The sequence below is a fragment of the Balearica regulorum genome, chromosome 18 (assembly GCF_011004875.1).
Source record: "Balearica regulorum gibbericeps isolate bBalReg1 chromosome 18, bBalReg1.pri, whole genome shotgun sequence".
In the NCBI taxonomy this organism is placed as follows: Eukaryota; Metazoa; Chordata; class Aves; order Gruiformes; family Gruidae; genus Balearica; species Balearica regulorum.
Window position 1 is genome coordinate 3172635 of NC_046201.1, and position 12530 is coordinate 3185164.

Consider the following 12530-nt stretch of genomic DNA (forward strand, 5'->3'; position numbering starts at 1 on the left):
CTCTTCCTTTGCTACTTGGCCTGAAGTCACTAAACACCATCGAAGACAAAATGATTTTATTTAACAGATTTTTAAAACAGATCACTCCGGCATGGCAATTACGGCACTAGAAGTCACATCTGCACCAGAAGAGGATCTTGACTGTTGTAGAGCAATTATCCTTTTATGATCACCTTGAAGGCAAAATGCAAGGAGCAAGAGGTCTCATTAGAAACTTATTTATACAGCTCAGAACTAGGCTGGGCAGGTGATAGGCTACTCAAGCACCTGGCCATTCTGCAACCTCTAGAAGACATTCCCTGATCAGGGCAATACATATTTATAGAGTATTTACACAACCTATTTAAGTCAGAGTATGATTACACAACCATTCATAATAGCTCAACAGGAGACATCATCAGCTATTGTTCAGATTCACACTAACACAAAGGTTATTTTTAAGACATAAAAACACAAAGCCACTTAGGTTTAAGAGACCTACAAGAACAGATTTAATCTATTTTAAGGTTCTCAACCCCCACCCCCACAAAATCCTATGCCACTGACATTTACTACACAAGTCTATGAACCAATAAACAGCAAATTTAACTTAAATTCTTGGTTTCCTTTTGCAGCATTTGCATGGAAATGGAGCAAAGGGACTTTAGCTGTCACAGACAGTTAAAGCTCCAGCTCAAGAATCAAGACACATTTCTTTTTCCATTCCAATCCCACTATTGAATTGTATATTCCATCTCAACCCCACTACTAAATTGTATACTCCATCTTCAGCTGAGAACTTCAATATAACAAAAATATCATTACATGAGTATTAACACAGACATTCAAAATTAAACAGGAAGTATACAGAGGGAATGTTTGCTAGACTGCTCAAATTGGAATAGAGAAGGGAGTGGTTTTTAAATTCTTCTCATTAACCCATGCATATCTTTTTTTAAAAATCACATTAAGTCTTCCTTTATTGCAAACTATTTTTTTTGTTTTATTTTTTTAAGTTGATGCACTAGTTAACAAAGGGTAGAAATAATCATGATAAAAACACTACACAGGTACTAGCTTTGTTACAAGACACAAAAGCCCTCTATGCCTCAGCTTTCTCACATATGAAATGACGACAATTATGTCAGAAGTTTTTTATTATTCTTGTTTTTGACAAACAGGGAGGGGAGGAAGTAACTAAATGCACGTCTTTACCGCAGTGTAACAGTCTACCATTCAAAAATGCTTAAGATGCACAAGGCCGCTTGATCAGTGTTTTACGGAAAAGCAACACAGGAACAAGAACCACACACGCTCAATTAAAAACACTGAAACACAAATCTTACCAGCTGGAATTCTCTGCGCCTGTCGTATGCGTGCTGGATACCGCTATCCGCCCATAGAGCTCGTATGGCTGGAAGGTACTGTAAAAAAACTGCCGTCTCCACCATGCCTTGCACCACCATGACTGACCGAGTATCAAAAGCCATCATCGTATCTCCATTACTCTGGTTAGCAGGATCTCCCCAAGGGATATGAAGTTTCTCTCTGGCATCTACAAGGACTCTCACACCTTTAACAACATGAAAGAGCATCGCGATTAGTTTCTCAGCATCTACTATTTCACTAGCCTACAAATCTGCGAAGAGTCAAACAATGCACTTACTCTGTACAGTCAAAGCTTAATAGGACTATCCACTCAGCAGGAAATCAGAAAGCTGCTGAAAAATCGACTCAAAGCACCCCATTTTCAGGTAACATCAAAACTCAGATATTTGCTAGCAGAAAAACAGGGCCACGATCAACAGTATAATACGCATAGCACAAGTTTAACTCTTGAAAAAGTGCTATTTTTAATTACTAAATCCCCAATCTGTGCTACCAAGCAAACTCTTTTGCATTTATACTTCGCTCTGATCTCCAGAGCCGTTCTACAGTCGTTAAATTTACCTGGCATGAACACAAGTCAAATGAAGTATATCTAAAAGCCTACTTCAGAATATGTTAAATCATGTGATGGCTTATTTTGAGGTTCCCTAGTCTTTGTATTCTTATTAACTTGGTATCTACTTATATCTAATTGTAGAGAGCTATCAATGCCTTTAATGTTTTCAGAGATACGACAACATTATTTACTAAAATCACAGCACTTTCTAAAACATATGTTTTTACTGCTTAAGTGCAGAAGGAGTTGCATCACCTAAAGACTTCCACGCACTTTTTATTGTTATTGTTTTGGTAAATATTCTCTAGGAAAAATAAGAGTATTTTCAAACTTCTCCTACACAGGACTTGAAAAAAAAAGTGATCATAGTGACAAGGGAAATACAGGGAAATTAATTCTAGTACTAAATTTATTGGTTAAAAAAAAATTAAAAAAAATATCCAGTAAGAACTGTAAAGGCACAGGGAGAGGTATAAGGAGATTAAGATGTAGTAACAAATGACTTCATAACAACATGCCAAAGTATTTTTTTCAAGCTTCATTCTCTTTCCATATTTTTTCCATCTGTCAAAAGCAATGACTGCAGGAAAGCAGCCTCCAAAAAAAGTCTGCAGTTCCTACATGTATACTTTCAAAGTAGGAAGTACCTTACTTTATTAATAAACTATAACCCAGTCAACATCCATGTTTGTGATTTCTACACCCTTGCTATTTATAGTTTTTCCAGGCTTGATTCGCAAACAGCTTTGTAAAACTATCATCTTTAAGAATCACTGGACGCAGTGATTATCTTTAAGAATCACAACACTTTGCTGTTTTGAGAAACTCAGTTAAGACTTTGTCCAACTATTACACAGTCCAAACCGCAAAAACTGACGAACAATTTAGGTAGAGAAAATAAGTAAGGATAACCAGTTAAGTAAGGATGACAGCAGTGAAATTGAGAGCCCGCTCCTAAACCATGTGTGGAGGTTTTGGCAACGCATCTATGAAAAGTGGCTCTGCGTGCGGGTTTTTGTTAATTGATGTGTCAGCCCAGTTTCCAACAGGATGGCAACGTTTCTTCCACTGAAGCCAACGAAATGCAGAGCGCTTCCTCCTCAGGCACAGGACCCGGCTCATCCTCACGCACTTTCAGGTGCGTCTTCCTTCCCCTCATCCTTAATCGCTCATTACTGCGATCGCATTACCAGGAAATGGCAAAGCTCAGGACCTTACGGACTGAAACCGCTGCTCCCACGGCCGGAGCTGAAGCCGCCCTGTGCAGCACGACGGGCCGCACCCGGGCCAGCGCCCACGGCGGGGGACGCCCCGTCACGGCAGGGGTGACATCCCGCGGGCCCGGGACGAGGGACCGGGGCTGCTCCCCGACCGCGGACGCCGGCAGCGCGGGGCCGCTCGTCCCCGGCGGGAGGAAGGGTGAGGCGCCCGAAACGAAAGCGCCGACCGTGCGGGGGGAGGCAGCGACTCCGCGGCTCTCAGCGGCCCGAGGGACCCCCCCCGCCCCGCTCCCGCCCTGAGGGCGCCAACCCCCCACCCTCCCCGGCCGGGCCGTGCCCCCGCAGGCCGCCGGCCCGGTGCCTCGCAGCGCGGGCCGGCCCCGCCGCCACCGCCGCTCACCCACCCTTGATCACGTTGCTGTAGATGGTGGCGCGGAACTCCTCGCGGGCCGCCCGGTCCCAGTCCTGCCCGTGGATGATCCGCATCTGCTTGAGGAAGGTGGACTTGCCGCTCTCACCCGCGCCCAGCAGCAGGATCTTGACGAGGCGCTTCACGTACGTTTTCTCGCGGTTGAGGCACTTGTCGATCTCCTTGGACTTGCGCTGCTGCTCGGCCTCGCCGCTGGTGAGCAGGCAGCCGGGGAAGCAGCCCGACAGCACGGAACGCGACGGCAGGAAGTCCGCCATCTTAGCGAGCACTGCCAGCGAGGGGAGCGGCCGCCCGGCCCGGCCCGCACCAGCCCGCTCTCTGCCTGCGCATGCGCTCCCAGCGCCCCGCCCCGCCCTGCCATGTGACACCATCCCTCCCGCCTCACACGCCCACTCACGTGACCGCAAACAGCCGCTGCCCGCCGTCCGGCGTCAAGTGACGTGCCCACCCCTCTACTCGCAGTCCGGCCTCTGTGGGAGGTCACGTGACAGCAGCTCGCGCCCGCCCTCAGCGGAGGCCCCGCCCGCGAGCGGCGCCTCACAGGAAATGGCGGGCGGGGGGGCTGCGGCTGCGTTCCTCTCTCGTCTCTGTTACCGGTGGGGCTGCGCTCGCAGCAGTAACCGAAGCGAAGTGTGCGCTCCCGTGAGGGAAAACGAGGCCCGGGCCAGCCGGTCCCGGCGGTCGGCACCTCTGCCGCGGCTCGGCAGCCGCTGCAGGGAAGCTGACGGGCGAGCGGCCGGGGGAGGTCAGGCCTCGGTCGGGGGGGCAGGATGCAACTTGCCACCTAAGCAGTTTTTGTTCTTGGTACAAAAAGAAAATAGTTTCGTTAAAACGCTTTGAAGAACTTGGCACGTACTTCCCCTTTGCTCCTCTGAGAAGAGCTTCCCAGTACTATGGGGATACTGCACCAGGCTGAACAAACACATCGGTTCTGGGCCTCGCGTGGGGGCTGCACGCAGGCAGAGTGATAACAAGCTAGTGGAACTTTTTATCCATTACTAAGTTAAAGTATTTTCAAGTGCTTAATAGTAAAATTTTCCTTACAGTTGACAACCCTTTATGTGATGGGTAGAGGAAATAATAGGCTGAGGAACGTGTAAGGATTTAAAGTCCCACTCTGTGTTACCCCTGAGCACAATTGTTCTGTTGGTCATGTGTGCAAAACACGTAACTTACCGTCAATTACACCAGCATAGTGCAAGGCGATACAGCTCAGCTGCCTACACAAATACGCTGGCTGAAGATGTGGTCCACAAGATGAAAGGCAAAAAGATACAGTAACGTTTTGTGTTCCTTTGCTTATTGATGCAATTTTTCAAAACTACTTGGAGAAGCCTTACATTATGCATGTTGATCAGAGCAGCAAGTCTGTGTTGTCATGTACCTCCTCACTGTCACATTGGTTATGTTCTGTAGGCTTAAGGCTGCGGATAAATACATAGGAGTGAAAAGCAAGCACACGTGCATGTGTGGTGTAGCTCAGCTGAAAGCACGTACATCCATGTCACGCCTTTCTGACATGGCTACTTATAGACTATAGTGCAGAAATCATTTAGAAGCAAACACGTATGTAAAGATTGCATTAACCGTTTATGTCTCCTTACATCTTCTTAACTTTGATACCTGCTGACTTTTCCTTTCAATGTTTCTCTGCTTTTTCTAACAATAGTCTTAAGTTAGAAAAGGAAGTAGTGACCAAGGAAACCGAGAGATGAGTTTAGCACAAGCAAAATGGCACTTTACGTCAACTAGAAGGACCTCCATCAAAACCTGTGATGAGTATCACTGTTTACACCCTGTGCAGGGGATGGCCCTACATGGAGATAAATTCCACATGAATTATTCCATATGGCCTTATGAAAAAAAAAAAGCATTTCTCATAGGAGAGCAGGATGTGGTATAAAATTCATATGGTCATCCAAGAAGCACACCCTGGTGGTCTTGGTACAGATGTGGAAGCCAGTCATTGCTGAGCTCTAGTGCAAGTTTTACAACTAAGGGGTCTTGGCTGGCTTGACACAGCTCTCATCTCACCTTCAGAAATGCAGAGGAGTCCTGAGTTTCTACAATTCCCCTTGGAGTTACCTTGGAGTGAATGAAAACCCTACCAATGTGTCTCCTTTTGTGCTTCTTGTCTGCAAAGTGAAGCTGGTAACAGGACTTGTGTTTCTCTTCAAAAAGTTTAATGCCTTTGCTAAGGGAAAATGAACATTTATTACCTCTTAGTGAAGGAGGGAGTTAAAAACAAGGAAGCCAAGAACAAAACAGAGAAGCAATATTGGTTGCCTGCTTTTTTGAGAAGCTAATTAACACCTACCAATGAAGTATAAAAAAATAAATAATAAATGCCATAAGCAGTAGAAGCAGATCAAGAGTATCAGAGAAGATAACCTGCAGCCAAGCTTGCACAAGGGTGGCATAATGAGTCCTTGCCTTCCAGACCAGCAGCAAGGTGCACCTAAAACCTGGGCTGCAACAATAAAGGATGAATGAACGAACGAACGAAGAGTAACAGCTGTTTTCTGGTGTCTGCCAACAGCAGTATCACCTTCCTAACCAGCAGCATCCCTCACCAGAGGCCAGAAGTACTGCAGGACAGACAACCACCTCCTAGCACTACCTGGCCTCCTTTCAAAGCAGCTTCTGTCTCTCCTTGGGCCTCCCAGGTAGTCTCAGTTTTGCTCTTTTCCTTCTTCTTTTTCCTCCTTTCATTTCACTTTCCCCCATGCACTTGCCTACGTGGTGACTTTGCTAAAGCCTCCCTTCACTCCAGCCTCCCCCTCGGCTGCCCTGCGTAACCACCGTGCTCCAGTCTGCTTCCTGCTGTCCCTCCTGGCGCAGGTCCCTGCCACTCCCGCCTGCTGCCGCCCCACTCTCTCAAATTTGTCACCTCATTCTGTCATTCCACATATCCAGCTGCCCAAGTCACCTAAGTCTCGGGTAGTCCCTGGTCTCCTCCCTCCTCTCCCCTTCACATTCCCATTGCCTGGAGAGCCCTCCAACACCTCCCAGGCACACCATTCCCAATCTCCTAGCACAGGAGCACGGCTCTCAACGTGCTGCAGAGCGGGAAGGGCTATTCCTGCGCTGAGGATGACAGTGTTCCCTGGGGAGGACACTGAAGTGGGCTTAGCGTCATCCAGCTCAGCAGGGGAAACCAAATAGCTCGGTCCTGGGTCACGTGTTAACCCAGCTGCATCCTCTTGCCCCAGCAACCAGGCTTCATCTCCAAGGCAGGGTGCATAAGGTCTTTCTGTTTTGCTTTTTTCCTTCCTCTTTGCCACTTCTTTCCTTAGCTTTCCTGTCCCTGGAAAGTCCAGGATTGACGGGAAGCAAATGCTGCCCATTTGTGCTCACAGCTCTTCCCAGGTGGCTGCTAAGGAAGCTTCTCATTTTGAGTGCTATGCCCTTCCAGACAGGACAATGGACTCTGGAGATACTGCTTTAACTATTGCCTTGCTGGGAGAACTGAGATTAAGTCATGTCTCTCTCTATACCACAATTTGCACTTTGGTTCTTTTTTTTGTAAACTGCTTTGAAACCTTCCTGGAAGGAACTACGTACTGACGTTCAGCCTGCACTTGCCACGCTCGCAGTACTGTTCTCGTTGCTTCACTTACGTTACCCCTTCCTTCCCCTCAGGGCCGTCCCCAGTTTCCTTAGATAGAAAGGTAGTTTACTCACCACACGTCTTTTGTGTTGCATGATTCAACTTCTGATGTGTGAAGAAGGGGCAACCACGTAGGAAATGTGATCTTTGAAAAAGGGGGGGATTCCCTCTGCAGTGCTTTCCACAAGAAAAAACGTTGAGAATTGTGAGCAGGTCTGTTGAGAGCGATCACAGCTTATGGGGCTTCACAAGGAGAACAGAGGGACAAAATTCAACTCTCACCAGACCTTTCCCTGGGCGGGACACACGCCGTGGCCTCAGCTGGCTGAGAGGGATCTGTGGGCTCTGGAGAGCACGTGGGCTCACAGCATTGACGTGTGATGCATTGACCATGAGTGTATTTTCACTATAGAGTCACATACCTCCTGCAAACTTGCAGTTCCATAAATAGCATTGCATTTACTATAGAAAGCAGGGACTGGGAGGTAAGGCGGACTCCCCAGGAAATGTCTTTTGTCATTATTTGGGGTGCAGAAAGGCCGGGACTAACTTGTGGAGCCAGAACTTAGCATGGAGTCTGCTCAGCTGCTGCTGGTGCTCTGTGCCGCTCTCCCCTGCCGTTCAAGTCCCTTGCTTTCTTGAGCGACAAATTCACACGTAAAACAGTCAGACTGTGTCAGGGACTGTAGAACTGTTTGCTCTCCACACATGTGGGTTTCGTGATTGGAGGCCCAGGAGTGTCTGCCCTTTACAAGCTTGTATAATCTGATTTAAATGCCTTGTGCTTCACGTGGCAGATCTGCCGTAGCACATTAACTGCTGCAGTAGTTCACCTGGGCAGCAGGGGAAATGCGGTTCATCTCTGATCTTGCGTTTGGTGCTTTGGGTCATTTACAGGTGATAACGTAGCTGAATTTACATTGAACATTATCTTCTATAACAGAGACACGAAGGAGCTTTGTAACAGAGAGAGGAGTACCCGCAGGCTTTATTTTAGCTTGTCAGAGAAGACTAGAAACAGAAAAAAAATCCACACCTGATCTACAAGGGGGTGTCTGTGGTGGATCAGCAGGATTTAAAATTACCGGGAGCTTTGGAGCTCACAAGGTTGAAGAGCTCACACCTCAGCTTGAGTTCTTCAGAGCTATTTCTCCTGGATCTCCTGCAAGGAAATTTTGTTCCTTCTGAATTCATTTGTAGACCTAGTTTTCAATTTTTTTTTTTTTAATTAAGACACCAATATCCCTCTGTGGAACTGTTAAAGTCAGTATTTGGTGCTAAAATGACCATTTTTGCTCCTCTAAGTATGTGGGGCTCATGCAGTTGGTGGTGATCGATCCTTTACTTAGGCCAGTGTTTGCACCTCACCTCGAGTACTTCCGCATCCTTCCACCACCCAGGTAGAAGGAAAACAGCTGTTCAGAAGAACCGTTTGTAACAAGTTTTCCTAGTTCGCCTACCAAACCAAGAAACAGAGCCACATCTTTTTGTGTGCTATTTACCCTGATATTATGTCCAAAAGAATTACTTACATGTATAGGCACTCCATTCTCCTGCCCCTATCTGACTCTATCAGAGATGGCATCACTTTTCTTAGCTAGCATCATCAAAATGCCTGCGTGCCTTCACACTCCTTTCCCTTGCTTCCTCTGACTCCACTCTGAATTCCCTCTCTCCTGTTTGCCTCCAGGACCAGCCGTGCTACTGGCACACCTGTCACCTTGGCGGTTTCAGAGGGCCACCGAGATCTGTGCTTGGTTTTGAAAAACCAAACAGCTCCTCAACACTTGAATTAGGAGATACTGCAAACGTGTGAAGAACTCTCCTCCTGCTCCTTTTGGCCACCAGCTGATGCCTTGAAGCATGAGGTGTGATAACTTTGATACTAGCATGTGGAATGACAGAGGTTACTCGTAATCATTGTCACCTAGCAGCACGGAGCAGAGAAGGGTGGAAAAGCCTTCTGGAAAGCAAGCAGTGTCTGATCCAGCGGCTGCTGTGACTCATGAGGGGATTTCACATGGGCATGACTCTGAGCAGACACAGGAGAAGGGCCTTCCAAAGCACCAACTTCCACAGATACTAAGAAAAAGCAGAGAAAAAGATAAAACACTTCCACGAGGGCAGCAAAGCAACTGGGAAAGCAGCTCAGAAAGCAGCTTGTGCCTTCGGGGTACTGCTGTAAATGGAAAAAGCGTTCTGCTCCGAGCTCAGAGCCAACGTGCTTTCTCAAGTGTGCGAACCACAGATTGTAACATCAGAACAGTCACAAATCCCGTGGCAGGGAAGGCACTGCCCCAAGAAACAGCTTTGCACATGTGCAGGAAATGTGGGGGCTCCCTGCGTGACTTGGGAACACAGACATGTAGTGTGTGATGTGCACGGGGGGTATAAACGTCCCTGTATGACCCGTGCCCGTGGGATGCACGGGAGCACGCCAGCAGTGTTGGGGGATCTGCTGCTCACGGAGAGCGTGGCCTGAGTCCCGCTCGGTACGTGTACACATGGCACAGCATGCACACCGAAGTGTGAGCACACACTCCCATGGGTGCTTAGTCTGAGAATGCCTTGTACGAGCCTTGGCACAATTAGATTCTGCGTGAGTGAGGACCCCGCCTGCTCCTCCTGCCCCGCTGTGGTGGCAGGCCAAGCCCCAGGCAGCAGGAGGAAATGCCACCATTTTCTGAAGAAGCCAGAAAAATGGAGCTCTTGGTTTCCAATGCTGCCAGTTGGGTACTGTTCCCCCACCCATTGGCACGAGACAGCTTCATCATGAGGAAGCACTCTGTAACCCCGTGGTCTTCCTCTGGTCACCATTAGTCACGCTTTCCCCACATGGCAAAGCCACCAACTCCCCAAAAACCACCCAGCTGGCTCCTGCACCCGCAGCTGCGCTCAGCGAGGCTGGTGGCACGCAAGGCGCAGATGCCTGAAGCGCTGCTTACCTCCTGCACACGACACTCAGTCACAACAGCTTCCTCTTAGATGCCCTTATGTTACCCTGGCTCCAGACTAGGAATGTTTTGGGGAGAAATTCTCCTCTGGCGGGGGTGGGAGCAGTGAGTGAGGGCTTTCCCAGCTCCTGCCTCTCCCTCCCTAATGCCACCTGATCTGCCACCCTCCTTCTGTAAGGACCGTTTTCAGTCTGACTACTAAGTGTGGTTCACACGGACAGCCCCAGCCCCAGCCCCAGCCCCTGCCCCTGCCCCTGCCCCTGCCCCTGCCCCTGCCCCTGCCCCTGCCCCTGCCCCTGCCCCTGCCCCTGCCCCTGCCCCTGCCCCTGCCCCTGCCCCAGGCTCCCACGAGCGCCCCGAGGCGGCAGCCGCGCAGCCCCCCGCCTTCATGTAAATGAGCGTGTGGCGGCGGGTGCTGATTGGCTGCGGCGCGCAGCGCTGGCGCCGCCCCGGCAGGGAGAGGAGGCGGTGGCGGGTGGCTGCAGCCAGGTGCGCCTGGTCAGGGCCGCCGCTCCGCCAGCCCGCTGCTCCGCCAGCCCGTTCCGGCCGCCGCGCTGCCTGGCCCGACCCGGCTCGGCCCGGCACCATGACGGTCACACGGCTCGACCAGGGGCAGCGGCATCGGCCGCGGATGGCGTTCCTGAAAAAGGTGAGGGCTGAGCAGCGCTGGGTGACAGCCGCACCGCTCTGGGCATCAGCACCGGCGGGCATGTCGGGGCGGCGTCCGGGCGGGGCGATGCAGTGCCCGGGGCAGCGCTGACCTGTGCTCCGGGTGGGGGGACCCGTATTCATAGCATCCTGCCCGGCCACGGCTCTCTGGGGTCTCGCTGGGTGTGTTGGGTCCGAGGGGTGGCAGCCCCATCCCTGGGGATTTGGGGACCGTGACCTGTTGCGGAGCCCCGTGGATCCCAGCTGGCTCCGGGTTCAGGCTGGGGGGCTGAGGGGCAACATGTGCTGAAGTCACAGAGGAAATAAAACTGTAATTTTGTTTATTTTTGTAGCTTAGCCTCAGCTAAGACACATTTTCCCCTTCTCCCATCTTTTCCCCTGAAGACTCTCAAAACTGTGTCGTTTTGCAGGGGGAAAAACTATCACATGTGGCACCAGACCACCCAGTTCAGCTCTGGGGAAGGGTCGATCCAGTGGGTGTGTGTTCCCAGTGCTTCCAGCTGATGTCCGCTTTCAGAGGATGTGTCGTGGTCAACTGTCTGCTCTCTGCCTCTTTCCACTTTTTCAGAAATGAGTGTATTTGTGACCAGAAGCAGTTGAAAGAGTGGGAAGATGCATGCCTACGCTTTTGGATGTGATGCGTAATTTTGTGAAGCATTCAGTGTTTTTTTCTGTAGCATTCATTCAAAAATGTAGCCAGTTTTAGTATAACTGGTATCTGCAGATTTTAAAAAGCAGAGTGTTAAGCTAGCTTTTCTCCCACCCACCTCTCCTGCCTGTGGCTTATCCTGTTGAGTGGAATTAGCTGAATTTCCAGTGACAAGTACAGCCAGCCAGTTGCTGTTTGAGCCGTAGTTAGCTCTCCTGCAACGCCCGCGACCTGAGGAGGATACCAGGAGAGAAGAGGGGAAATTTGGGGCTATTTGGTGCGAGCCTGGCAATACAAACACAGTACTTTTTATGCTAGAGGAAGTAAAGAAGGTGTTTTCTTTTCTTTGGTGCTGTGTCTTTTGACACAGACAAATTTGGCTGGGGAGCCCTGCCAAAGGAAATACCCTGGGCCAAATTCTGCACTGAGTAATACTCCATGGAGTTGCATGCAGAGGTGCAGAGGAGAAACTGTATGCTCTGAGGAAACAACCTCCAGCAGCTGTGCTTTAGCCGCTCTGTAGGAGCGTAGCAGTTTTTGCAAAGTGCTCTGAGTTCCTCAGGTGGGAGGATCTGTTAAAATACAGCGAAAGGCTGTTACAGAGCATGTGCCGCTCATGCTGTGAGCACTGAGAGGGTTTGAGTAGTTACGGTGCTTTGCAAGTCTAAGACTTGTTAGGACTAGGAAAGGAAGCTCACAGATAAAGGGTTTAGATCTCATCTCTGCTTTCCTTCCTCCTCTGTTTTTTTCAGGCCTTGGGGAAGCCATGGATGGAGCCTCGGCCATTACATGGCAGTGTGGTCTGTATGCGGATGGCCGTGCCCTCAGAGCTCCCCTGAAATACCGAGCACCTTTACAGGTTGACTGTGGTGGGAGCTGAGGATGCTCAGCATGCATCCAGTGAGCACCTTGCAGGCTTAGATCTGTGAGGAGAGAGAAGAGAATCCAAGAGAGAAGCTCTCTTAATTGCTTAATTCTGTGCTCAAGCTTTGCCACCGGCTGGCACATATGCTGTAACTGTGAGTTTGTGCCAGCCGCACGGAGGGATTCCTGTGGTGCCGTCAGGCTGCTGGC

General features: G+C 49.7%; 2 protein-coding genes across 4 annotated transcripts in view; one reads left to right on the plus strand and one right to left on the minus strand.

The window, feature by feature from the left end:
- Positions 1-3935, minus strand: part of GNA13 (G protein subunit alpha 13) — a 29345-nt gene extending 25410 nt beyond the window's left edge. Inside the window, exons 1-2 of the mRNA XM_075771047.1 lie at positions 3549-3935; positions 1326-1552 (exon numbers count right to left, since the gene is read on the minus strand). Of these exons, the coding sequence (XP_075627162.1) occupies positions 1326-1552; positions 3549-3831 (510 nt within the window). The 5' untranslated portion in view covers positions 3832-3935. The remainder of the gene's footprint in view (positions 1-1325; positions 1553-3548) is intronic.
- Positions 3936-10597: 6662 nt separating this feature from the next.
- Positions 10598-12530, plus strand: part of RGS9 (regulator of G protein signaling 9) — a 30697-nt gene continuing 28764 nt past the window's right edge. For all 3 annotated transcript variants that reach the window (XR_012838233.1, XM_075770522.1, XM_075770523.1), the window contains exon 1: positions 10598-10787. Coding sequence is in view for 2 of the 3 variants with exons in the window: in XM_075770522.1 (XP_075626637.1) it covers positions 10725-10787 (63 nt within the window). In the remaining variant the exon portion in view is untranslated. The remainder of the gene's footprint in view (positions 10788-12530) is intronic.